Source organism: Drosophila elegans, unplaced genomic scaffold, assembly GCF_018152505.1.
Source record: "Drosophila elegans isolate 14027-0461.03 unplaced genomic scaffold, ASM1815250v1 contig_476, whole genome shotgun sequence".
Taxonomy (NCBI): domain Eukaryota; kingdom Metazoa; phylum Arthropoda; class Insecta; order Diptera; family Drosophilidae; genus Drosophila; species Drosophila elegans.
In genome coordinates, this window is record NW_024545863.1 from 25,075,531 (window position 1) to 25,100,784 (window position 25,254).

Consider the following 25,254-nt stretch of genomic DNA (forward strand, 5'->3'; position numbering starts at 1 on the left):
CAGGACCAAGTGGAGTGTAGGTGAACGGCAAATTTCATTTCTGCCAACGAAAGGACTGCTGTCGACAGCAGGACCTCGGACTGGTACTGCATTTATCCATTTTATTGACGCTCTAATTAAAGTGTTGGGCTCATCAATATGCCCAAGGTGAAGCTGCCGTGGTACCCACGTGTGGGGTCCTTGCGTTAGTTAGCAAGGACACCAGTGTCGGCCGGGGCTCTGGCAGCAGTATTGTAGCAAAGTTTGCTGTTATGGCAAGCGGAGACAGACAACACACACGACACCGATACAAGGTGAGGCCGGGTTAAGCTCCCAAGAAACACGACACGGCACTCAAAAAAAAAGTGTATCCACAAAACAAGGTTTCAATATGTATAAAAAAGTAAACGACAAAAGTCAATTATCGGGATTGTCAAGATTTGCTGTTAGACTACCATAGTATTGTAATAGATTCCTTCAAATAAGTATGGGAAACGCAATTTATTGATTTTTGCCTTAAACTATAAGTTCTGTTGACCTTTTAAATCAAATTATAAACTATTTATTTTGCCAAACAATATTATTCACTTTAAATAGTATTTAAATGTGGTTTCCCAATAATAAACTGATAAAATAAAACCATTTTTAACATGGTTTCAGATTTGATCTGTGAACCAAGACATGTGCTATAATTTTTCAATTTTGATTCACAAATGCTTAAACCAAAAAATTGTTTTTAAAACTACTAAACGAAATAAATATATAATCCAAATTGAAAGTACTTTTGTATAAGAATCTAGTATATTTATGTACTTTTACTTAAATCTGTGACGAAAAAGCAAAACTGTTTCTTACCCTTTGTGGGTTACAATTTGAAAAACTTATATTTCTGTTTCGCTTCTTCATACGTTAGTTCGGAGAGTTAATCAATCTGGAGTTAAGGCCAATATCCCGGAATTTAAAACTCAAATTTGCTCTCCGTGCAGCATCAACTAACCGAAAGGCAGTTTCGACATCGGTTCGTATTTTGTGGCAGTAGCTGTAGGAGAAGCAGTAACAGTTTTATCGCCAGCGACAACGCAATGGCAAAGGCAAAGTCGCAATAACAACGGCCGGGGTAAGTGACTGAAATTGCCTAGAAACAAAGAATGCTTTAGCAACTTCCCCCTTCGGCCTTTGTTGCTAACCACAGCCACAATGCGGTGCAACGCAGAGGAACAAAAACCCAGAAACGAAACATAGTGGCTAAAAAAAGGGCTTCGTGTGACGAAAGGGGAATGCGAAATTCGCACAATGGCGGCAACAAAGTTGATGACATGCCGTGACGGGCGCGTTACTCATACGCAGCGTGAGCCCAGATGAGCTTCCAGCCAGGTTGGTCCACTTGACATATTCCCAATGAGCTTCTCGCAGCTGGGGCTTATCCACTTTTTTGTTCGCTGGTACTGTGACTTTTCAAACGGAATTGCTGACAAATCAATATAAAGAATGAGCAATGAGCAATGAACAATTTCGCCCCAAAGGCCATCGCAATATCATAATTCCCTAATAGCCGAGTCGAAATGTGATATCTGGCATTCAATCACCGCAATGCCACAAAAGGTCAATTGCCACAAAGTAAACAATTAAATTGGGGCCAAAGTGGGCCCAGACCGCAGGCTAGTCAATGGCGGGCCGAATGCCTTCGACAATCCTCCACCGAGGCTGTTTACTGGCACGCGCCCTTGGGCCGGGCAATGAATTTTTGTCGTACTCAATAAAGGAAGCCAACGGGGATGACTGCGACAACGGGTCGGCTAAAATGGCAATAAAAACAGCAATTGATAAGCGAACCAGCAGCAGTCCCGCCAAATAAGCAAACAAACAAGCAAGCCCACCAAACACAGGCGAAATGAAGGGCGGGGCAGACAAACAATCAAACGATAAACGGATGCCAAAAAAAGGAGAGAGCCAGGCACTTGCACTTGAAGAAAATTATTTGTTTTACAAATTTTACAAAGTGTAAAATTAAAAAAGGAATGGCTACCATTTTAGTTAATACACAAGAAAGAAAGCAAACTTCGGCAAGCCGAAGTTCATATACCCTTGCAGCTATCGCAAGAATTAAATATTTTTGAAAACATTAAAATTATGATTTACTTGCGTATATGTTTAAAAACATTGAAGCTATGACGATTTGCAGCTTAATTATTTGATTGTTCTTTTATATATTTTTATTATTTGTATGGGAGCTATATGATATAGTCGTCCGATTTTGATGAAATTTAAACAATAATTCTAAAATATTTAACCATTGCTATATGTCGAAGAACTAAACAAAAAATTAAAAAACAGCAAAGTTACAATTTTTTTTCAATTGTTTTTCCGATTGTTCCTATGGGAGCTATATGCTATAGTCGTCCGATTTTGATGAAATTTTAAACATAATTCTGAAATATTTAACCATTGCTGTATGTCGAAGAACAAAACAAAAAATTGAAAAACAGCAAAGTTATAATTTTTTTTCAATTATTTTTCCGATTGTTCCTATGGGAGCTATATGCTATAGTCGTCCGATTTTGATGAAATTTAAACCATAATTCTGAAATACTTAACCATTGCTATATGTCGAAGAACTAAACAAAAAATTAAAAAACAGCAAAGTTATAATTTTTTTTTAATTATTTTTCCGATTGTTCCTATGGGAGCTATATGCTATAGTCGTCCGATCCGGCTCGTTCCGACTTATATACTACCTGCAATAGAAAGACAACTTTTGGGAAAGTTTCATGCAGATAGCTTTAAAACTGAGAGACTAGTTTGCATATAAACGGACGGACAGACGGACAGACGGACAGACGGACAGACGGACGGACAGACGGACATGGCTAGATCGACTCTACTAGTGATGCTGATCAAGAATATATATACTTTATAGGGTCGGAAACGTCTCCTTCACTGCGTTGCAAACTTCTGACTGAAATTATAATACCCTCTGCAAGGGTATAAAAATGCTTCAAGAATTACAATGATTTTACTAAAACTTCACCTTTTAATATTTGTATATTAAGTTCAAATAAATTATCTACACTAATTCTTTCTTAAAGTGCCACTAAAATAAGATATTTTGAAAATTAGAAAGTTAATAGTTTCACATTTAATTTGCTTAATGGTGTTCTTAAATATCGAGGTGTACAGGCTAAAATTTCTTAATTTTTTGGACTACTAAAATGAAAAAAAAATGTATGGCTCATTATTGAACTAGATATTTCTCTGCGTGCATGAAGGCAAACCAAGCCATGGTATTTCAACCTCAATTTGGCAAATTCTATTACGATAATATAAGTGCGGCGAGGGGGGCGGAGAAGCGAACCAGCAGCTCGGCGGGGAGTGGGAAAATAGCCGGAAAATGCTTGATGTGGCTGGAAAAGCAACAACACCAGCGGCAGGCAGTTAAAAGCAAAACAAAAAGCCAGTGCTGAACGGAGGCTGGGGCAAGTGTATCGACAATGAGTGAGATCCAATTTCAGTTCGATTCTTATCCAATTTCTGGGCAAATAAGTGAAAATGTTTTCATTTTCATGCCTTTGAGCAATGGAGCACTGTGTGCTCTTAGCGTGTCAATAATTTGTCCCGAGTTTTTTGGCTTGACTGAAGTGTGAATAAGCGGCAAATGGAAATGGTATTACAAATGAGCAAATAAGTAAAGGATTTTCCAGCCCCAAAAAGGACTTCAGCACTTAAGAAGCTTTGCAAACAGACCGCAAAGTTTTCCCCTGTCAAAACAGAAGCGTTTGATGTGACAAAAAGTTCTTTTAAATTATTTGATTTTTTCGCTCGGCTCCCCGATTTTAAGCCCGATTAGAAGCATTAAAGCTGAACTTATCCAACCATGACAGAAAGAATCACAGAGGGAGGGGAAAAACATAAAATGCAAATCTCAGATTTGGTTTGTTAAACATTTGCTTAACCACGAAAACGAAGACGAAAGCCCGAAGTGTCGCCCGCCTTGTAATTTTCCCCAAGAAAAGGACGAGAGGGAAAAAGAAAAGCCAAAGCGGAAGGAAGGACTCCAAATGAAGACAACAGCACATGGCACGGGACTCAATCGTGGCCGTCGAGCTGCCAAATATGCCACATTATGAGGCAAGGGCAACATATGCTCGACAACAGTCCGGAAAATCTGCGTGGGGAAATAAGCTAGCTGCCGGCGGAGGGATGGGGGGGATCAGACACAGCAAATAAGGGAAAATTACGTTAAATAGAAAAGAAAAACTTTTCCACTTTTTAACTTTGACGCTGAACAGCGCGCGGTTGTTGAACATTTTGCAAACAATTTAAGAGCCGCATTAAATTATTGTTACGCTCGCAGCTTAAACTTTAAGACAGGCAGTCCAACTGTGCTGCTTTTGGCCTTATTTTAATGGCCACCCTCGCTTTCGAGGGGCGATAAGAGTGAAAAATGGTAAATTAAGCAAAGCAAAAGCCAAGGCGGCTTGTTATTATTGTTGTTTCTTCCACCGCTGTTGTTGTTTTACCAGCGCGCGTCAGACTAAATTAGAGCAAAAAACTTAATTTGCCTGCCTTTTTTCTGCCTTTTTTTTGGGTTTGAGGTTGAGCCAAAAAGTCGGCTAACGGCAACTGACAGAAAGGAAAATCAAAGAGGAAAAGGCGCAAAATAACAATTATGTTTTAAGGCAATTGTTTTGGTTTTTCTTTTCGGTTTCCCTTGGCCTACCGCCCCCAACTTTTCTTGTTGTTTCGCTTGTTACAATTAGAGTTGTTTTTTCTACTGTTTGCTCTTACCGTTTATAATTGAGAATGAAATAAGGTTAATTAGAGTAATGGCCACTTTGCCGCTTTGGTTCAAACTCTGGCTGAAAGACCGAGTAAAAGATGTTTCCCTTTCGGCCAAGGCTGATTGACACAACTTGGTCGAAGGGCGCATGCAAATTATCATTGATCACTGGGAAAAATCAGGCTGACTAAAAAGAAAGATTTTAGTTATTTTTATGTAACTTAACTAAATTTTTGTACTATTAATTAATAAATTTGATGAAAATTTTTTTTCTTCGGGTTCTCAGTGCCAAGTGGCAGTCATCTCACTCCCTTTGCACCGCAAGCAAATTTAAGTAGTTAATTTATTTATGATACCCACTTCAGTCCAATGAAGGACCAGGCAAAGTTTTGTGTGCCCAACTGTGATAGTAAACTTGTCGAAAACTAAACCGACACGTGCTCCAACTCCAGCCATAGCCAATACCATTTCGCACCACTCCATGAGGCATAAGGCATGGGGCAGCATCTCGCACCACATCACAACACGTAGTTTGTTGAAAACACTTTTGAAATATTAAATACTTGAACCCATTTACTTTGTATGGCCAGAAGCTGTCGAAAGACGTCCGTTATTGGCCCTCTTTATAATCAAATACAATTGTGGTTAAAGTAATAGCTCTAAAAAGTCCTTTCTTTGTTCAGAAATAACTTTTCCAATATTTAGAGACATTTCGTGTGGTTTTTAATTTTCTATTAACTATAGCCATGTTGGTTTTTTACTGTTTTAATAAAAAATAATCTTTTAAAAGTGGGTTTATTCATGGTTAGCTATAGGTTTTGGTGATTGTAAGGTTACTTCTAATCGGATGAAAATCTTCAAAAATCCTGGGGATCATGTTCCTAAAATATGTACTCACAAAAAAGTTTTTGTAGAAACTACTTAGTGTTTCAAAATCGAGTTGTTTTTAGCATTAGCTCCTAAATTTGACCGTAAAATAGAGCTTGTGTTCATTTGAAAAATTCATTTTTTTCGGACGCATTTTCAGCAGTGATATTTTAACCGCTGCTGTAGGAGAATGTGCCCTTCATGAGGGTAGACGTTAAATGACTTTTAATTGGTGTTAGCTCACGTTGTCTTCAGCACTGCCGGTTTGTTGTTGGCCGTGTCAGGCGATATTCCTCTCGGAGGGGTATGAATATGCTACCAAAACTTAGGGCCCATAAGTTTTCCCTCGTTTCAGGCTTGTTTTTTCTTCCTTTTTAGTTTTACATATGTAACTACAACAGCAACAAGAGCGGAGGCATAACCAGAACTAGAACTAGACAGACTTTTCGACCAGGCCGCAAAAGTTTTCGTACAATAATAATCACTTTGTAAAAGTTCTGCCTTGGGCAAAACCATTGCAGTTAACGAATTTCTGTGACGCCACTAACTAAAAGTCGCACAAACGTTCAAGTCTGGTAAAAGCCAAACTGCGGGCAAAAAAAACTTGTTCCTTATACATACGGCGGTTATCTCTTGGGTCCAAGCAAATATCGGGGTAACTGAGTGGGGGTTAGTTGGTCAGGTCGTGCCAATTAATATGTCGCCGTGATTTTCACATACCCAAAGAATATGCTGTCAAATTATGACATTTATTATGTCATAGAGACGGCGAAATTGTGGCATCTCGTGCCACACATAAATGGCCATATGAATGATTAAATCGCGAGCACATTTTTTTCCCCTCTCGTGTGTTGTTGTGCTTAATAAATTAAATTTTTTAGCACAACACACACAGGTTTTTGCTCCTGCTGTCGGTGGCTTTAAAAATTTATATGCGAATTTGATGTGCAAACTCAAATTAAATTTTTGCTGGTGTTGTTGCGTGTGCTGAAACAACACACACACATAGCACACATACACGGGCAGACAAAAGTGTACATGTGTAATTTTTACGGCATGACTTTGCGACACACACAAAAAGAAAGCCAGCTATATATTTCATGCCAGACAGAAATTCAAAGAGCGGGCAACAAAAAAAGACTCCAAAAGGGTTGGCAAAAATGGCCAACAAAAACAACCAAACGTATATGATGATGTGTAGGCCTATACAGGCAACAAAAATACAAAAACGTAAAAAAAAAAGAAAGCCTCCAACAAAAAAACAGCATACACGCAATTGTGTTGTTGTTTTTGACGTTTCATTTTGAACATTCTGCGTTTTTTGACCTTTTTTTGGTGAGTGTGTGGCACACAGGCTCATTACCCATATATACACCACATGACCACTCACACTCACACTCGCACTCACCCACAAAGCGCACTCAATCATAAATGAATGCACGCACACACGTGTATGAGCCATGTGAGTGGCATGTGACCGAACGGGTTAGCATTTGTACAAAAGGAAGTTGTTACTTTGGCTTCCGGTTTAGCCAAATCGTTATTATTTATAAGCGCTCACGTACACGCCAAGAAAAAGCCAATTTATACTCTATGCTCACTTATAAAATTGAATTCCAGAAATCTTTTAAAATGAAACGGCTATATACAGTGAGGCTATAAGTTTTGATCAATTAACAAACTGGCTTTCCATTTTAAAAATGTTGCGCAAAATCCTTTATTATTTTGGCTTATGTTCTAAGCTTTTTATTTCTTTCTGTTATAACCACAAACTTACCCAAAGTCTCTAAGCATTTTATAAACATTTATTTTATATCTATGATTTAAAATCCAATTCGTTCCAAGAAATATAGATATCAATAGACAATTATTAGCAAAGCATTGGGTAAAGTTTTTGTTGTTATAACATTCTTTCTTATTTTCATTTTATATTTTTCCATGTGTGCCAGTCAATTTCCAGCAGAATCGTTACCAATCCACCTAACAAGCCCTCAAAATTTGGTTTCTACTTGGGTCAGCGGATTAAAGGTCAGCAGTGGGCTCCAGCGAATAGCTGACTCATCATCACAAGGGGCGATCGGTGGGGAATCATTAATCAATTAGGCCAACTCAACTGAGCTGCAAATAATCTGTGACCCAGTGTTAGTGTGTGTGCTAGCTGTTCTCCAACTTTGCTACAACTTGATCTGGCCAAAAAGCCGGCAAACAGACCAGGAAATGTCCTTTGGCCGGCTGCCCAAAATGCAATTGGCTTCATGCAAAATTCAGGAGCTTAATTTGTTTGTCCTTGCCGGCCATTTGTTGGCTTTGCATTTCGGGCATCGCCAGAGTTTGAGTTTCAGTTTGCTGTTTGCAGTTTCAGTTAGCAGTTTGCATTTGCCGTTTCCAGTTTGCTGCTGACATTTATTAGCTTGTAAACATAATGCGGAAGCTTTTATGAAGCTTACCGAAAGATTTTCCCGACTTTGCAGTCGCATAATTGCCGCAACATCAACAGCAGCAGTAGTACCAGTAGCAGCAATGCAAACTGCATCAATTATTTATATATAGTTATATTTCAATTTGGCCAATTGACAGAAAGATGGACAGTTTTAATGCTTAAATTGTTTAACTTGTGCAGTGCCATTAATTTATGCATATTTAAATAATGTGGACGCTTTTGATTTGACTGGCAATCGCTGTGTTTATTCGTTGCATTTTAATTAAATCATATAAATGTCAATAAATTCAGTCGACGCTCAAAAGTATGCTTCAATTAACAGCGCGCATGAAAGTGACCGCACGAATTATAAATTATGCATATTATATCCACAATTGTTGTTACACATCGTTGTTATTTGGTGCGGTTGCCGGTGTTGTTGCCGCAGCTAATTGTGTGTGCCCAAACACACACACTGCCCGGTTTACGGGTTTGAGTAGGTGCACACAAACGAGCAATTACAAATTAGCATATTTCAGTCAAACAGGGGCCACAACAATGGGTTAAGGCGATAAACGGAACAATTTCAAACTCAGACTCTGGTCAATAAAGATAGGCTTAACAATCCTAGCCTGGAAATCGATATCTCCTATTGTGCTCTATAAACAAAGCCCTCAAGACAAGTTAATACATGACATCCTCGTTCATCTCAAAGGCGTACGTTGTTAAGTTTTTGTTAAAAATTAGATATTCTTGAATGTTTATAATAATTGATTTCACTTTAAATCATTTGATAAATCGTTAAATTATTTTGATAAAGAGTCATTTAATAGTTTTAAATTATCTTAAAATATTTATTAGGAATAATTTTCCATATTCACACCAATATTTGACTAAAAATCATTTTAAACTAGATCCTTCAAAGAAGGAGCTTCAAGCCGTCACGCAGTCAAGCCATTTGAATGCCACCGTGAATAGAGATCCTGCATGGAATAGAAATAAATGCATGGGAGCCACCTAGATTATTTTCGGCCTGTCAACAAAATACATGCAAAATGTGAAAATGCCAAGAGGATAACAGGAAAAACTACAGCAGCTGCAGTCGCAGACAACAAAAAATCACGGAAAATGTTTTTCAATCTACAAAGACACGCGACAGGCGCCCAGGTCGCCCAGGGGAGGCAAAAGAAAAGCCATTGAAATATGCAAAGCAGCTGCGGTGATTGTGCAGCGCTTACGAGCGACAACAAGCACAACAAACACAACAAATGCAGCAAATACGGGCAGCTAAGCCAAACGGAAGCGGGCGAACAAGATGTCGACTAAAATCATCGACTGCCACAGCCACGGAAATGGAGCTCGAAACGATGCGAAATGAGAACCAATCGCAGAGTGCAGTGTGGATAGGAAAAAGTCGAGCACACAGATTTGTACAGACACGAAAATAAGTTTACTATCCATAAGAATAACAAATACCGCTTCCTTATGAAGACGGAGGACTAATAGTAACTTATAAATCCATTTAAAAAATTATTTGTTTAGACTTTAAAATACTTTTTCGATTTCATAAGAATTATTTCTCTTTTGTTAGTATTTTTTATATTCTGTCACATGATCACACACATATCTAATTTTAGAAATTTATGCAAATTACTGTTCTAAAAAAATACGGTCCTTTAAAAAAAAAGTAATGCAACTTTGGTTTCCCAGTGTAATAGAGTAGCCAGGAGAAGCACAGTCGGTGATTCGCGATTACCCCGAGCTGAGACGCACACCGCCAGCAGCCGGGAGCCAGTGAAAGTGTTTTCGCAGCCGCGAGGTGGGAAAGGCGCGAAATCCTGGTCTGTCGTTGGTTCGTTAGAGTCCCGGGTGAACAGAGCAACAATGGCAGTGGCAGGGGCAACACCAATGGCAATAGCAACGGTAGCAGCACCAACAACTTTGGAAACAATAAAGTGCTGGCTGCTTAAACGCATTGTGCTCGTCTCATGTTGCTGTGCTTGTCATTAAACTCCGTGCAATTTGCACAAACACCACGCAGCTGCACACACAGGCAGATCACACACGCACACACACATGCTCGTACGTATAGCAATCGCTTATATAAACTTGGGGCGCACGAAACACTTCCGCAGGCGAAAAGCTTTCCGCTTCCGGTTCGCTGTTTTGCTGCTGCTGCGATTGCTAATGCACTGGAGAGAAAATGTTCCTTAGAGTTTAGAATAAGGCTTATTAGTTATTGAAATCGAAGTTGAATTCGCAAAAATAGGATTGTGCATTGCAAATTTGACTGAAAGTATTTAGTTATTTTGGATTAAAATTAGTTATCTTATAGTTGATTTTAAAATTAATAAGGTTTTTACTTAATTTAAATATATTAAGAATGCCAAAACTGTATTATATTTTTGAGGGACAACAATATAGATTTTGTTCTATGCTTAAAAGGATGAAAATACTTTATTGATTTTGATTTCCAAACAACTGTAAAGAATTCTTTTAAGGTTTTATTATAATTTATAAGTCAGCTTTAGTGATTTATAGCTATTTTTCTGAGTGTTTTGCCGCTTCCCGTTGCAACTTTAAATATTAACAGTTAAGTAGCGTGTGTCGCGGGCATGTGAGCGGGCTGCCTCGATTTTTCTTCCCCTTATCGCCGCTTCCATCGACTGCGTGCAACTGAACGCCAGTTGAACAGCGCAGGAGTCACCGTCACCTCCACCTAGGAGGTTGCCGCACCCCAAACTCCGTGCCAGGTCCTGCTCCTGTCAAAGTGTCATTTAGATCGTAATGCTTTGATATGGGCCCGCGCTCAGGCACATTAACAGCTGCCGGGAGAAAGGGCCCAACATCGATATTCGGTCTGAGCCGCCTGGCGTAAGCGTAAGCGTAAACCACTTACCGGGCTGATTGCCCGCCATTTGTTGGTGGCTTGTTTCGTTCGACGCGTTTCCAATTCATTTATTACCAGTTTTCGTAAATGCCACACTGGCCATTAATTGAAATCAATAAAGTCAAGTTATGGCATATTGCGTAAACGTAATGATTCATCAATTATATGGCAAACAAAGCTGATTCCCGGAAAGTTTTTTGATATAAGTTTTATAAATAAAAATATAACTATCAAGGATTTTGTAAGTGTAGTTTTGCATGTAATGAATTAATTTAAGCTTACTTATAATTTATAAGAAAGTTAAAGTGCATCGAACTCTAGATTAAGATGTATATTTCAAATAAATTATATTGTATGAAAATGTAGTAAACAAAACGAAATAGTTTATTTATAGATCTAGTCATTAGGACAATTTCATACAAAAATACCTTTGAGTAAATGTATATCAATAAGCTAAATAATTAATGTCCATGCAATTATTGAGAAAACATACCTGAAAGAAAAGAGAGAAACAGAGAAATAATTAGTTAAATTGCATTGGCTCAGCACGTAATTGGGTTATGAATAGGCATTTCTCTATATATATATATATATATATATATATATATATATATATATTAACATTCATAAGATTCACACGAGAAGAAATCACATTTGTGTCGGTTTTAATTTTATGCTCAACGACTTTCGACCTGTGGGAGCGGTGAAACGGCGTCTAAAGTGACTTTCTAATTAGTTTGGCTTGTCGAGCGAGGCGGGATGTGTTCTCCAGCCCCCAGCTCCACCTTTCTGCCACTCATTTTCCCATCTTGTCATCGAGGAAGTCGCACTTGACTCAATTTGTTTCTTTTTTCGGTGTTGGTGTGGTGTTGAGGAAAAAAAAGGGAAGTCAAAGCCAAAAGCAAGAGAAGCTGCAACCACTTCGACGGTATCAAAACTCATATCTGCTTTGGAATTCGGAGAATGTTTCGAAGAACCGCTGCCGAGCTGGAGGGCAAAGGCAGTAACGGTGCTGCAGAAACCGACACGAAACTGTATGAAAGCAGAAAAATGTGAGGCCATAAAAATATGTTACAATGCTTGGTTGCGTTATGAAAGAAATTATAAAGGCAACGCTTTTTCAAGAATCTTCGTGAGCTGTATCTGTGTGAGTGAGGCTTTGAGTGTGGTAGGCTATGCGAGTGTGTGTGTGTGTGTGTGTGTGTGGCGGGGCGAAGCCACAATTTCCGCAATTAAATAAAAACGCAAACTTAAGCCGCTGGCAATGGCGGTGGAGTGGCGGGGTCGGGAGGAATGTTGAGTGTCGCTTTGGTTTGCCTGAAATATTTGCATACGCCGTTGGTCCTGCCGCGCTGATGAAGTGGCTCACCCACTCGTCCTGCCCCGAACACGAACACACACAGTCTCAGGCACGCAACGCGTTAATGTATTTTGATTTCAGGACCGACAGCACCAAACATTAGGCCTGCCTTCGTTTTTTTTTCACAGTACTGCCAGAATCAAAGAACATATTTCTCAAAATTAAGCTTCAAACTCAGTATAAAAGCACATTATTTTTTGAGGTAAATTTTAATTGCTTTATAAAAGGGTCCATTAATTTAAGAAAATTAATTAATTAACTTCGCTAAGAAAATTACTCTTTAGTTTTCTAACCATGCATCAATTAAAATTTAAATTTAGACTGAAATCCATTGGTAACATTATTTCTGGTTCATATATTATTAATAACATTTAATTTATAAGAATAACTCGATTTTTTAACTCAATATTTCTCTTAAAACACCGTGTGAATTAAGTTCTAAGACCTTCTGTGAATGTTTTTGATATTTTCCCCAGTGTCTGTGTGAGTTCATTTTTAATTTCACAGACATGCGAGTGGCAAACAGACACGCGTGTTAATATTTCCACCATTTGCTTGGCAATTTTGTATGACTTTTCGTTGTGTTCTCTCATTTGAACTTAACTTTCTGCCGTTTGTTTTGGGCCGAAAAAGAAATCAACAAAAATACGAAACGAGGGCATACAGCCGCGAATTCGTTACTTTTGCTTTGGGTTTCGTGCATATCAAATAAAAGTAAAACTTTGCTCATTTGTTGGCCGATGAATTTCTCGGTGCGTGCCGGTATCTGTATCCCATTCATCCCGATCCCCGTCTTGGCTGGATATCTCTGTATCTTTGAAGTTTTGGAGTTGTGTAAGAGTTACAAATTACGAGTATTTGCCATAAAAATATCAACACTGCCGACTGCCGGGCGCCTAAAAATATGCTTTTAATTTTATATGCATAACAAATTTATGCAAAGTGCGCGGTCGCGTCGCCAGGTGTCCTCCGTATCCGTGTGTGGGTGTGTATGTGTGGGTGTGCCGCTTTACCCGTGTGTGCGTGTGCTGACAGCCTCATGAAATTGTATAAAGATGCTTACTAGGTCGTTGATATACCTTCAACTCAGCCCACCATTATATTAAAATTGCGACTACGTGCGGGTTAAATGTATGCCATCCAGTCAGCCAAACGGACCGACATTCAGACATATAGACAGAGCAGGGTCGGGTCTATATGAAAAGTGAATTTTGATAGATGACGAGTGTGGGTGGGGGTGCCAGTGATATATGTGTGAGCCCCGTAGAAGCTGTATTTCCAAGCGTTACTGCCTAAAAATGTGATTTATTTTTCCAGCTGTGTCAGTTGATTTTGTAGCACATTAAAGTGTCATTAACGAAATGCCACACGCGAGATGAATATATATGTATATGCTTGAATGCAGCATCCTAATTAGATGGGTGCCAGTTTAATAATGAGAAAATCCGCCAGATACAAGGCAGTGCAACAATATAAGTACTCTTCGTTAGTCGAGGTCACACACAGGCACACAAAGAGAAAGCTCTCAAAAATTGATGTTAAGCTCTGCAGCTTAAAACATGATCCAGCCAGCACACACACAGAGCCAGAAAGAAAGCACTCTTAATAGCTGCGGCCCAGCACAGTCGGAATCGGCTGAATAAATCCCAGCTTTAGCCTGAGCTGTAACTGTGACTGAAGCTGCTCATACATATGTATTTAACCCCAAAAAAGCACTTAATTAGCAGCCTTGACTTTCAGCACAGTCACACTCATCAGGGGCGGATCTTTGGGGGAGTATTTTGGTATTTGTCATGTCATTTGCATTATTACAGTAATATTTGACTGCCACTTAGTAAGAAGATCATAAACTTACTTTTAGAGCTATGCGTTTAATTTATTTATCAATCAATACTTACAGCTTTATATTTTACTAGCTTGAATTAAATAGAAGAAAAGTTTTTACGAGGATCGGATTGCTTAACACCTAACCTACCAAAAATGTTTTTTAGGCTCTTATTTGACTGCTTGGATTGATATAAGTCTGGACATAATTGGCTTACAATATTACATGAAGTTAAAGACATTTTAATTGAACATTAAGGAAATATTAAATTTATATAAAATATTTTTAATTTTATGAACTATATGAATCAGTAAACATTTATGCCTCAAAGAATATAACTAAATTGAATATGAATTTTTACAAGGTTTTTTAATAGCGTTTTAACCCTTTAAGAACCACCTAAGTCCGCCACTGGCACAAGCACACACACCGGATTTTAAAGAACTCCCGCCAAGTCAGCATTTTTGACTCTTTGCTTTGCCGGAATTTTGAACAAATAAACAGACAATTTTAATTTACTTTTTTTTGCTTTCTGTGCGCTGCGCCCTTGGAGTTCTCCGACTGCGAACAATTTTTTCTCATTTCAAGTGAAATCGAGACAGGTCGAGTCCGACCAGCAGCCGCGAACAACCTTTGGCATATCACTGAGGTCGTCGCCGCCCTCAGTCTTGTGCTGAATTTTTAATTTGCCTGGCAAACAGCGAGGAGCAAAAAGCCGGAGCAAAAGCAGCTACCTTTCGTTGATTTGATGAAGGTCACACTCATGGCAGCGGGATGCCATCACCATCACCAGCACCATTGCCATCGCCATCTCCATCTCAAGTTGTTCTGTTTCGGGCAGAAGGTTAAGTGCCGAGAGCTTGTACTTCTTGGGTTCTGTTTTTGGTCGAGTGTCCTACAAATTGAAATGTATGTGGGCTGCAGTTGTTGTCTCCATCTCGTGTTGCATTTTATTGTGGAAAGGCGTCTGTGACATGCATACATAATTTACATTTCACATGTGCGGGTGTTGAATTTAATTACAATTTTAACTGCTGCAAATGCACAATAATGCAAAAACGCACTGAGAACAAAAAACAAGAAGTCCTGTCTTCGACTTTGTGTTTTATTGCCTTCATTTTGATCATTTCCGTATTAATTGAACAAATTAAATATTTAAATTTTTTGAAATACTGTTTACAAGTACTATAAAGGCTTATGGATGACTTTGTAACCGTTGTGTAACTAACTGAGTGTCAAGTATCGTCTGTAAAGAATTTAGTTCAATCTGACATTAAAATGTGAAATCAAGCCTTAGCGTTCCATAAAGAATAGATATTGTTGTGCTTTTGTCTCTGTGCACGCAGTACTCAACGACTATTGATAATGCCGGCGAACGGCACGTATACGCAATAACATTAAATTGGCATTGGCGGCGTTCTAAAAATATGGCCACACTCGAATGCAGTAACGGCAACTCGAGGCAGAACTGCAGCGGGAAAAGAAGAACTGCTGCTGACCCACTTTGACTTTGGCTTCATAACTAATTCACGCACACACCGGCACACACACTCACTCACACACATGCTTACATCGGAACACACACACTCACACTGTACGGGCAGTACATAAAACATTGTGTTACATGGACCTTCAGGCACCTGGGCGCGAGATGTGCCTCGAATTGGGTCGGAACGGGTTGTTGTTGTGGGCCGGAATGGGTCGGTTCGGCACGGATCGGCAGCAGAGGTTTAAGCGGTTGGGGGTCGAGTCCGGGGTGTTGCAATATAATTAAGGTGGAATAACTTACGAGTGTTTGTGTCCATGCTCGTGTGTTTGTGTGCGGAGTGAAGTGTCTGTTGCGTTTAAAATTGATGCGATTTAAGGGAAAGCGTGTTAGCGAGGAATTGCGGTTGCAACAATATAATAGTCAACACAATGCTTAAGCTCTTTAAGGCTAACCCTCTTTTCGGATTTAAACACCTTTTTTCTGATCATGTTTACGAGCTTTTTAATATTTTGTTGTGTTTTTTTTTTACTAATTAATACCAATGTGTATCTTATTTAAAATTACTCACTTCAACTGTAGTCTTACTGCAAAATGTTTTCAATATGATTTCCTTTCAGTTTTCAATCAAACCTTCATTATTTAAATATGGCATCTTTTTGTATTTCGGGTATATTATTTTTCTTCAAAACATTTTACGACTTTAATAGATAAACTGGCAACCACTCTTTCACCAATATGAAAATCGAAAGCAAATAGGTTAAACAGCATGGACTCGAATAAGCAGGCCAAGGATTGTTAAATATGAAATTCCATTTTCCATTGACCAACTTACCATATTTTTTTTGTATATGTCAAAAGGGGAAAAGCAATCGAAGAAATAACGGAATATCGAAAATTTTATGCTGATTAAAATCTTATGTCATGGCTAAGCCCAACGACAGACAGACAGGCATGCAGAATGCCGTGCAGACAGATGGACCTGCAGACAGAGATCCAGTCCAGTCCACAGCTCAAGGAGGCACATCCGTCGTCCTCGTTGGCCACTAAAAGAAATTTCCCATTCAAATGCGAATTCGAACAACTTGTGTACATTCGTGCAAACTCAATCTAAAGGCCATATACATAAACTGCAAGATGCTCTCGACGTTCCACACGTTTTACCTACATGTCCGCCCCACCACCGCCATCCCACATATGTCCAAGTAACATTGTTAGGAGCAGTATGAAAAAAGGCAAGCCGCTTACATAGAACGGAAATTTTTATGTCCCTCAACGTCAAACCCAATGCAGAAAGGATTCTATGTCCTTTTTGCCAATTTTTTACGTCTTTTACCCTTGTGCTGCACGGCAAAAAGCATCTTTTTTTGATCAGATCACTTTGATGGTTTTTATATGTCGAAACAGTACCAAGATTTTTTATAAATTTGTACTAAAATATGAAAATTATGAAGCTCAATTGGTTTTTTAACTTAAAAGATCCCTTTTGTTAAAGAGAATATATTTGAACGGGTTTCTGGAACTGTCTAGTTTTATTACTCAGCTCAGAAAGTATTATATTTTTCCATGTGTAAGCACTTTCTTAACATTGCAGCCCCATCGGTTCTGTAGTGTTCTCTCGACCTGCATTGCACTCAATACGTCTGGCACTTTGAGAGCATCGCTTAATGACTAATTTGGCCTGCCAACCTGTGTGTGTTAGGGTCTTTTCTCGTCTGACAGTCAGTCAGTCAATCAAGCTTGTTGCATAATAAACTTTTTTTAACATTTCGCATTTGTTTTGTCCAATCGGCCCTTTTCATGCGAACGACCCGACTCTTTCAAGTCGAGAGCAAAGGAAAACCAATTGAAACCAATCGATATTTGTGATTATTTAATAAACTCAATTACTGTGACACGAACCCCCCTCCCTACCACTAAGTGCGTGTATTGATCCCCACTCAGCCGACTCAAATCGAGGGGTTAATGCACTTTAACTTATTCCACGAACCAATCGAATGTCCGTCATAGTTAAAGTTTACTGCAGGATCGGGGAGGGGGAGTAAGTTCTGCGGAGTGGAGCCTTCAACTTTTTCAACTGACATTTTTAATTCGTGGCTAATTTGACATTTAAGTATGTATACAAAGCTTGCAATTGTGTGAGAGTAAAAAGTTTTATGCCCTCCGGCTTGAAAACTTTTGAAGGTATGGAAAAAATTTAAAATGAATAGTAATAGTAAAAATTCGCCCCGGGCCATTAAATTTTTTTGTGTTATTTATAAATCTCTTATTTTGGCTTTAACAGTTTTTTTTTATGTTAATTGCGTCACTGCAAGCATATATCTAAATCTTTGCCAGAAATCGGAAAATAATGCAGCTTACAAACCAAAAAATATTCTACAGCCTGGGCAAGAACTCAATCAAATTCTATATTTACTTAGTATGCTGCAGCCAAATTTTGTTGCTGTTGTTTACAACACGTAGTAACGTTCAGCAAACATTTAAAAGGAGTCAAGTTGGCAGCAAGAAACTGAGACACACACGTACCATAACCCTCTATATCCCTCTATATTTACCCCAATGTCTGTCTGTCCTGCAACACAATAAAATGCGAAACAAAACCTCAATTCAAAGTGAATATAAATTGTTTTACAGCTGACGTTTGCTTTGAATTTCAAATTGTTCCCACACCGCCAGCAAGGCCAGCTCCCTGGTTAACCCCCTTATGCCCCCGTGGGATCTGTGAGACCACTCAGCTGCATCGATGGCTGGGTGGCTGGTTGGCTGGCTGGCTGGCTGGCTGGCGAAAGGTCATTGTGTTAATTGGAGCGTAAGTGATGATGATGTCCTCCACTATCTCTCTGTTGCCAAACCCTCGGGTGGATTCCAGCTGCTCATTGAGCCATTAAATATCGCTTGGTAATTAGACGTGGCCATTTTTAGTGCCACTATGAATAGGCAATGGGCCACAAACCGCAGCCTGATGCAGTCGAAGAAATGTGGTTCTGCTTTATGCAATAAATTATGTTAAGGGTTTAAGAGTTTTGCTAAATATATCTTTGTTATTGCATAACTTAGTTACTCTTGATTTTGAAAGGGGTGTCACAGATAAATATGTTTTTAAAATACATAATAGAAACACTATTGAAAGCATTGCTTGCACATTCAAAATATTTGGCAAATATTATTAAAAACATTTCATATATATTTTGATATATTTTTTATGATGCCCACATTTTACTATTTACATATTTTCTAAAACAGTCCTACGCTTGTTAATTTAATTTAAATATTGAAAATGTAATTTTAATTAGTGTTTTGTGAACAAGTTAAACAAAACTACTTTGTCTTTTGTCTTTTCGATTTGTATAATATTTAACTACAAACCAAACATGTTTATAGTATTTGATGTGGTCATTTATCAATCTGGCTGATCAAAGGGGCAAAATATGAAATTTAAGTTTTTCCCCATTTGAAGTACATATTTAGGGTGCACCCAGTTAACCACTTACCAGATCGTCCGATGGCCAGATCCGTTTCCAAGGCCGTTGTGGCCGAGGACAGCGATTTGTCGGTGGGCAGCGCGGCAGGCGGCATGGGCAGAGGCCCCACCGTGGAGGTGGTGGTGAGGTCGCAGCACTCGCGCTCGGGAAACTCGCTGCCCTGCGCCAGATGCAGGGCACCACCGAAGAGCACCACCCACAGGCTGAGGCAGCAGGAGAGGATTTTCAGGTTTTTTATGCGAAAGCGGGTCATGTTGTGGTTTTATCCTCCTGTTCCGCCACTTCAAATGTTGGTTAAAGTTGATTTTTTCTATTTGTTTTCACCACTCCCGCTGGCTTAATTTGTGCTTCGAGCACTGTGCGGCATTATTTTCATGTTTCGGAGTTCACACATGCTTTGAGCTTTGAAATGTGTTTATTTTATTTGTGCGACTGCATCACTTTTGTTTGCCTTAAAAATAAATTCGGGGATTAAAGCTAAACATTTAAAGGCAAACTCCCTTAGCCGAATGCCAAAATGTTGACTTTTAAACCAGTCTCTGTTAGCATTGCAAAAGCTGGAAAACTGGGCAAAGGAAAACTCTCGAATTGAGTGCCACAGAGGAAAATACTATGGGAAATAAAAGGAAGCGGACATCACGGCCACAGTCAAACTATGAACAGCATTTACAATTACTTTCGACAAAAATGTATATAGACAACAATAGACATAATGCAGCAATAACGAGAGAAACAACTACCGACAAATGGAAGGACACAGGCGGCAGAGGAGGGCAGAAAGGGAGAGCTAGACGTCGGTTCCGCCCCCTGCAAACACTGAATAACATAAAAACTTTTTCATTTACAATTTGCTCAGTGGGTCTATGGCCATGTAGCAAAACGAAGAATACTGGCGGGTAACAAGAAAATGCTGAAAAGTTTTTTAGTAAATGCGAAAAGTTGTGGCCGCTACCGCCGCTCTTCCTGTTCTTGTTGCTGTTATTCCTTCTGCGGTTTTTGCCTTGTATCGCTCTGCTATCTAAATCCACCATGTCGGTGGCGTATGCGCAATATGCAAACTGTAAAATCCCAAGCGGGAAAATTAATTCACTTTGCCATTCTAGCAGCGCCTCTATCGAACCAATCGCGCAGCTCAAATGTTTGCCGAATCAATAAAAATATAATTTGCTGCGATTTGGCTCAAAGGAAATGCAAACACTCGAGTGCTAATGCAGCAGGATAAGGAAAACGCGGAGCGGGCAAACACTCATTCTGTGCACAATCATGTAAACAAACTCCGATGACAGAGGACGGACAGTCGGCAGACAGGCAATGCAACACGCATCTTTTGGCGCAGGAAAAGTGGCTCCAGAAAATTATTACCAGACAAGAAACAAAAAAAAAAAAACAACACACTGACAAAACAAGGTAGCTTCAAATTATGTGTCTCAATAATATTGGGCAATAAAATAACATTGATTTACAACATGACTTTCATATTCTCTCCTCCGTTTTATTTTTTCAAAAGCCCATGGGTGTGAATTCATTTAATGGCAAAAAATAGTTAAATTAAATAAATTAAATAAATTAAATAGGGTTCATCTCTATATTTATATTTACACACTTATTAAGTTTTAAAGCGTTGACCTGTATTAGTAGGTATAAAATTTTGACTTCGTTGCTAGTGTCAATTCAATGAAATTGAATAGGAACAAAGAGTGTCCCAGTTCAGGTGTGATTAAAGGGATGAGTTTTGAAATACAGGTGCATATTCCATTTAACATTTTTAAGTGAAGAATTATATACCCTGCACCTTTTTTTCTCTGTGAAAGAGACACGTCGCACTGCAGTCAATCACGTGGGCGTCGTGTGGGTGGCAAGAGGTTGAAGGACGAAGGCCGAGGCGATGAAAGTTGCCAGTCAACGGAGCGAATGCAGGCAAACACAGACGACAAACGGCAGGGGGAAATGGTTGGGGAAAGCGGAGGGGCCCGAAAGGAAAGGCGCCAAGGCGTTTTCCGCATTTCCCTTGTTGTTTTTGCTTGAAATGATTTTTTCCTACCAACCATCTAGGCAGCTATCCAGCTATCCAGCCATCCAGCCAGCCCGCAGTTACCCCCGCGATGGAGATGCGTTTTTTTATTTCTCGCTGTGCAAACGCGGCCGCCGTTTGAGATGTGTTCGGGGCTGTCGTTTGCTTTTGAGCCAAAGTGTTGCCATAACGAGCGTAAAATGGCGGCAAAAAGACGACGGCCAAAGACAACATGCAACGCCGTGCTGCAATCTAAAAACAAACAGCAGCCCTTTGTGTGAGTGTGTAGAAAAATAACGAAGCGAAAATTGAAACTAAAATAAAGCCATGTTTACCTCGCAAATTGTTACGTGTGAGCAGCGAAGGAGCACAGAAGCACAGCCTCCGCCCCAAAGTTTATTTATTTAAAGTTTTAACTTTTTGCATAAGTTATCGTTGAGGCTAAGAGGCGGCCAGCTGTGCCCTGCAATTGGTCTGGTAATGTGTAATAAATAAAGCAAATTAAAGCGCACCGAGTCGACCGCACGAGGGCATGATTCAGGATTCAGGGGCGGAACCGAAAGTCCGGTCGGTCTCAGTTCACCAGCTGTGCAAATAATGTGTATATGTGTGTCAGTGGCCCCGACAGTCAGACAGGAGTCAGCTTAACATTTAAAAATCTTTGGCTTTTTCTCTTGCTCTTGCCCTTTGACCCCCCTTCCCGCGTTCTATCCACATGTGTGCGGACTGACCAAACAAGCCAATAAATGTACCACAAATTTGTATGTCAAGCTCTCTGAGTCAGTGCATCGACACACTTGGCCAGCCGTCGGCCTGGAAAATAGAGAGAATTCCACATGCCTTTCACATGCCATGCCGAAAATTCGATTTAAATTGGAATTCCTTTGGTCTTAAGTCCGGCAAATTGCCGGCAAAGGGGTAGTTGAGCCGGATAGAAAGTGACACAACACTTGGCAAGGAATCCCAAGAATGCCGGCCGAGTCAAGTGCATTAAATAGAACGATAGAATATCTAATTAGCCGCCTGCCAGTGTCAGTATATCATAAAAGTTTCTCCTCCAGCGCCGGCTGGCTGAGTGGCAGTCAACAAAATTGCCGGGAAACTTTCGCGGCTCTGATATAATTATGTGCAACATAACAACATGATACACCATCCACCCCATTTTATCCTTTGAGAGCTCCTCACCATGCGGTTGCACCTCGACGGCAGTACACAGATGCAGTGTCGAGTGACAGTTGAAGACTTCTGAACCGCCTTCTATGCATGACAAATGCAATTGGAGCAGCTGGCAAAGTTAATCATGTCCTTGTAATTAGCTCTTTAAAAGTTAAGGTTGCGTCACTCATTGAACTTTTCCCATTACTTAAAGCCATTTTTAACTAATTGAATTTCTACAAAATTCATTCGAAATTTCTATTCTAGCCCACGAAATTTCTCAATAATAAAAAGTTAATATCTTATTTTGTACCATACAAATGATTTCCTGTGGAAGTTATACAAGGCAAGCAAATTGAAGAATTCTGAAAAGTATATTGCTAGGAAAGCCTCTTCGGCAAATATTATTTTTTTACCGAAAATATGAAGCAAACAATTTAATGATTAGCTAACTATTTAAGATATAAAAATAAAATCACCGAAAGTGTAGTAGATAGAAATTTGTTTTTACATAATTCTAATAAATAAAGTTATCTATGAACCGAAAGAGATATACTCCTTTAAATAATAAAAAACTATCAAGGGTATTTATGAAATTTTTAATAGTTTCAAGGTTGAGGGTTGAAAGGTTTTGATTTTATGCTACACGAAATCAACTTCAGCGATCACTTAACAAAACCATCAATTTTAGTTGACTGTATTGCGATATTTAAACAAAACCAGCTAACTCTTTCATAGTAAAAGTTTACTACAGTTTTTGGGCAACTGTCTGCTTGACTTCATTCATAATTACAGGCTAGAGCGAAACTCTAATGAAATTTTAATGGTGCAAAAGTTGGGTTAGTCTGTGGGTAAACAATCAGTTCCGCAATGAGTGCGCAAATGTTTGCCGATTCAAGTGCAAAACTTGTTTTTTTCAATTTAGTCTGTGCTGGCTTGTTTGAAAATCAGCCACGAATCTGGTGGACTTATTTGACTTATTTGGCCTGTCTGTCTGTCAGTCACGGGGTCGCAACACGGTCTCATGTAATATTTAGGACGATTTTATTGTTTGTGAAAGTTCAAATGAGCCTGGAGGCCGCGTCTGCGGATGCTGTCAAGTGCCTTGCCATCGCAAACTTGTCCGATCTGTTCTGCTCCTGATTTGTAGCCACCGCATCTCACCTTAATTTAATGAGAAACACACATGACAATTACAGAGCGCACTTTGAACTCTAAACGGACGTAAGAGCTAACCATTGCTTGATTACCTACACTGGCTTTAAACGTTACCCTTTCTGTCCATATCCTTCTTCAAAGTTCAGCCATAAAATGACAGCCAGTAAAACAGGTGAATCGATTGATTCTACCTCACCGACTGATTGTGGCATTTGAAAATTCGTGTCTGGCTTCTATTTATATTGACTGTATGGTTTGTCGCCATTTTATGACTTTAATTTATGAGTATTGATTTCAGGACCCCCTGTGTGAACTATGTACGTCTGACTATCTGAGAATCGCAGCAGATGTCGTCAGAGGTACACGATTATTTTTTGGCCGGGCAGGCAGAATGGGTTGAAAAATGAATCAAACATTTAAATTATACGTGGTGAATGTGGGAGGAATGTGGTTCCCCGTAATTGCCCGCAGTTGCAGGTAGAGTGACGCATGAATTTTACAGTTTTTCAAATGTCGATTGATTGCCCCCTTAAATGGCCAATTAAAACGATTACACCAATCATCTCGGCCACTGCCTGGAAGTGGGCCAAAATAAAATTCCTGTCGCACCATTAATAAATGTCGCTGCTACGGCTACAAAATGTCGAGCAGTGTACGCAGGTTAAAGGCGTAATCCAATCGACCAGTGCACACACACACATGGTTCAGACTCGGGGGACCTAGGCATGGACCTGGCATTAGGATAATGGATGATTACGGGGAAACGTGTGGCATGGTCTCCTCCGATGTGGCCTGGGTTCGGGATTGAAAGTGGGATTGGGATTGGGATTGGGTCCGGGCCTCGGCTTCGGTTTCGGCTGGCTTGGCGTGCGGCATGGTGCCATTTACATGCAGCAGCAACGTTAGTCAAAGTCATGTTTCGCCCTAAGGTTTAACACAATATGCACATACCAACGCTCAGAAGGTGGACCTCGAGAATGGGAACACGTGGTGTATTTGTAGCCGGACTCACAAATATTTATTAAAGTTCACGCTTTTGAGCAATGCCTTTTGGATATAACTTTAAAGATTAAATCAAGTGTTTGCTAACATATTTTGTGATTATTTTTTACGGATAAATTCGTATTTAAAAGAAGTTCTTACAACTACTTGCTTTAATAATATTGAAGGCAATTTACACTATTTTAATTTAATTTCTGCTCGTGTTTGTGCCACCTATTATTGTTAAAAGTATTAAATAACATTTTTGGAAATATATTTATATATATAAACTTAATATAATTATTTAAAGCATTTTAAATCTAACAGTATTTCATTCCACATGTAATTATTTAAAGCATTTTAAATCTAACAGTATTTCATTCCACATGTTTCTTTTGACTATAAAAATGGATTTTACTATGCTGGCGGGGATCTATTAGAATTTCCCAAAAAACACATACTGGATCACCATAACCCACACAAACACGTGTGTTCTGTGTATAGATGGGCCCCTGCATAAAGTCAATTTCGTGTACAATTTTATTTGCATACAAGAAGGAGAGCAAGAGGGCAGCTAGACAAGCCAGAGACACACTTAGACACACATTTGGCTCGTCCTCGTCTTATTGCATGTCTTGCAATTTATTTGTCTGCCCTTCCAGGACCGCCCCTCCCGCTTCCGCTCCCCCTCCACCCGCATCACTGCCCCCACTTATGGCTTATCCCCCTGCAAAACCCATTGTCATGAAGGTAGAAGAAAAATAGCTGCAAAAGTCATTTGATGAATTTTATGCATTGACATTCGTCCCATTCTGTTGGCCGCTTTACCGCCCCACATGCATTTCCAAACATTGCAGTGGAAGT

The 25,254-nt window shown here is 39.4% G+C and overlaps 1 protein-coding gene across 5 annotated transcripts in view; it reads right to left on the reverse strand.

Moving 5' to 3' along the window:
- The window catches only part of LOC108136805, a 114,721-nt gene that overhangs the window by 46,202 nt on the left and 43,265 nt on the right, over positions 1–25,254 (reverse strand). For 4 of the 5 annotated variants that reach the window (XM_017258201.2, XM_017258202.1, XM_017258204.2 and 1 more), the window contains exon 2: positions 19,095–19,536. The exons of the other annotated variant lie outside the window; for it this stretch is intronic. In XM_017258201.2, coding sequence (XP_017113690.1) covers positions 19,095–19,338 — 244 coding nt within the window. In that variant the 5' untranslated portion in view covers positions 19,339–19,536. The remainder of the gene's footprint in view (positions 1–19,094; positions 19,537–25,254) is intronic. 5 annotated transcript variants of the gene reach the window in all.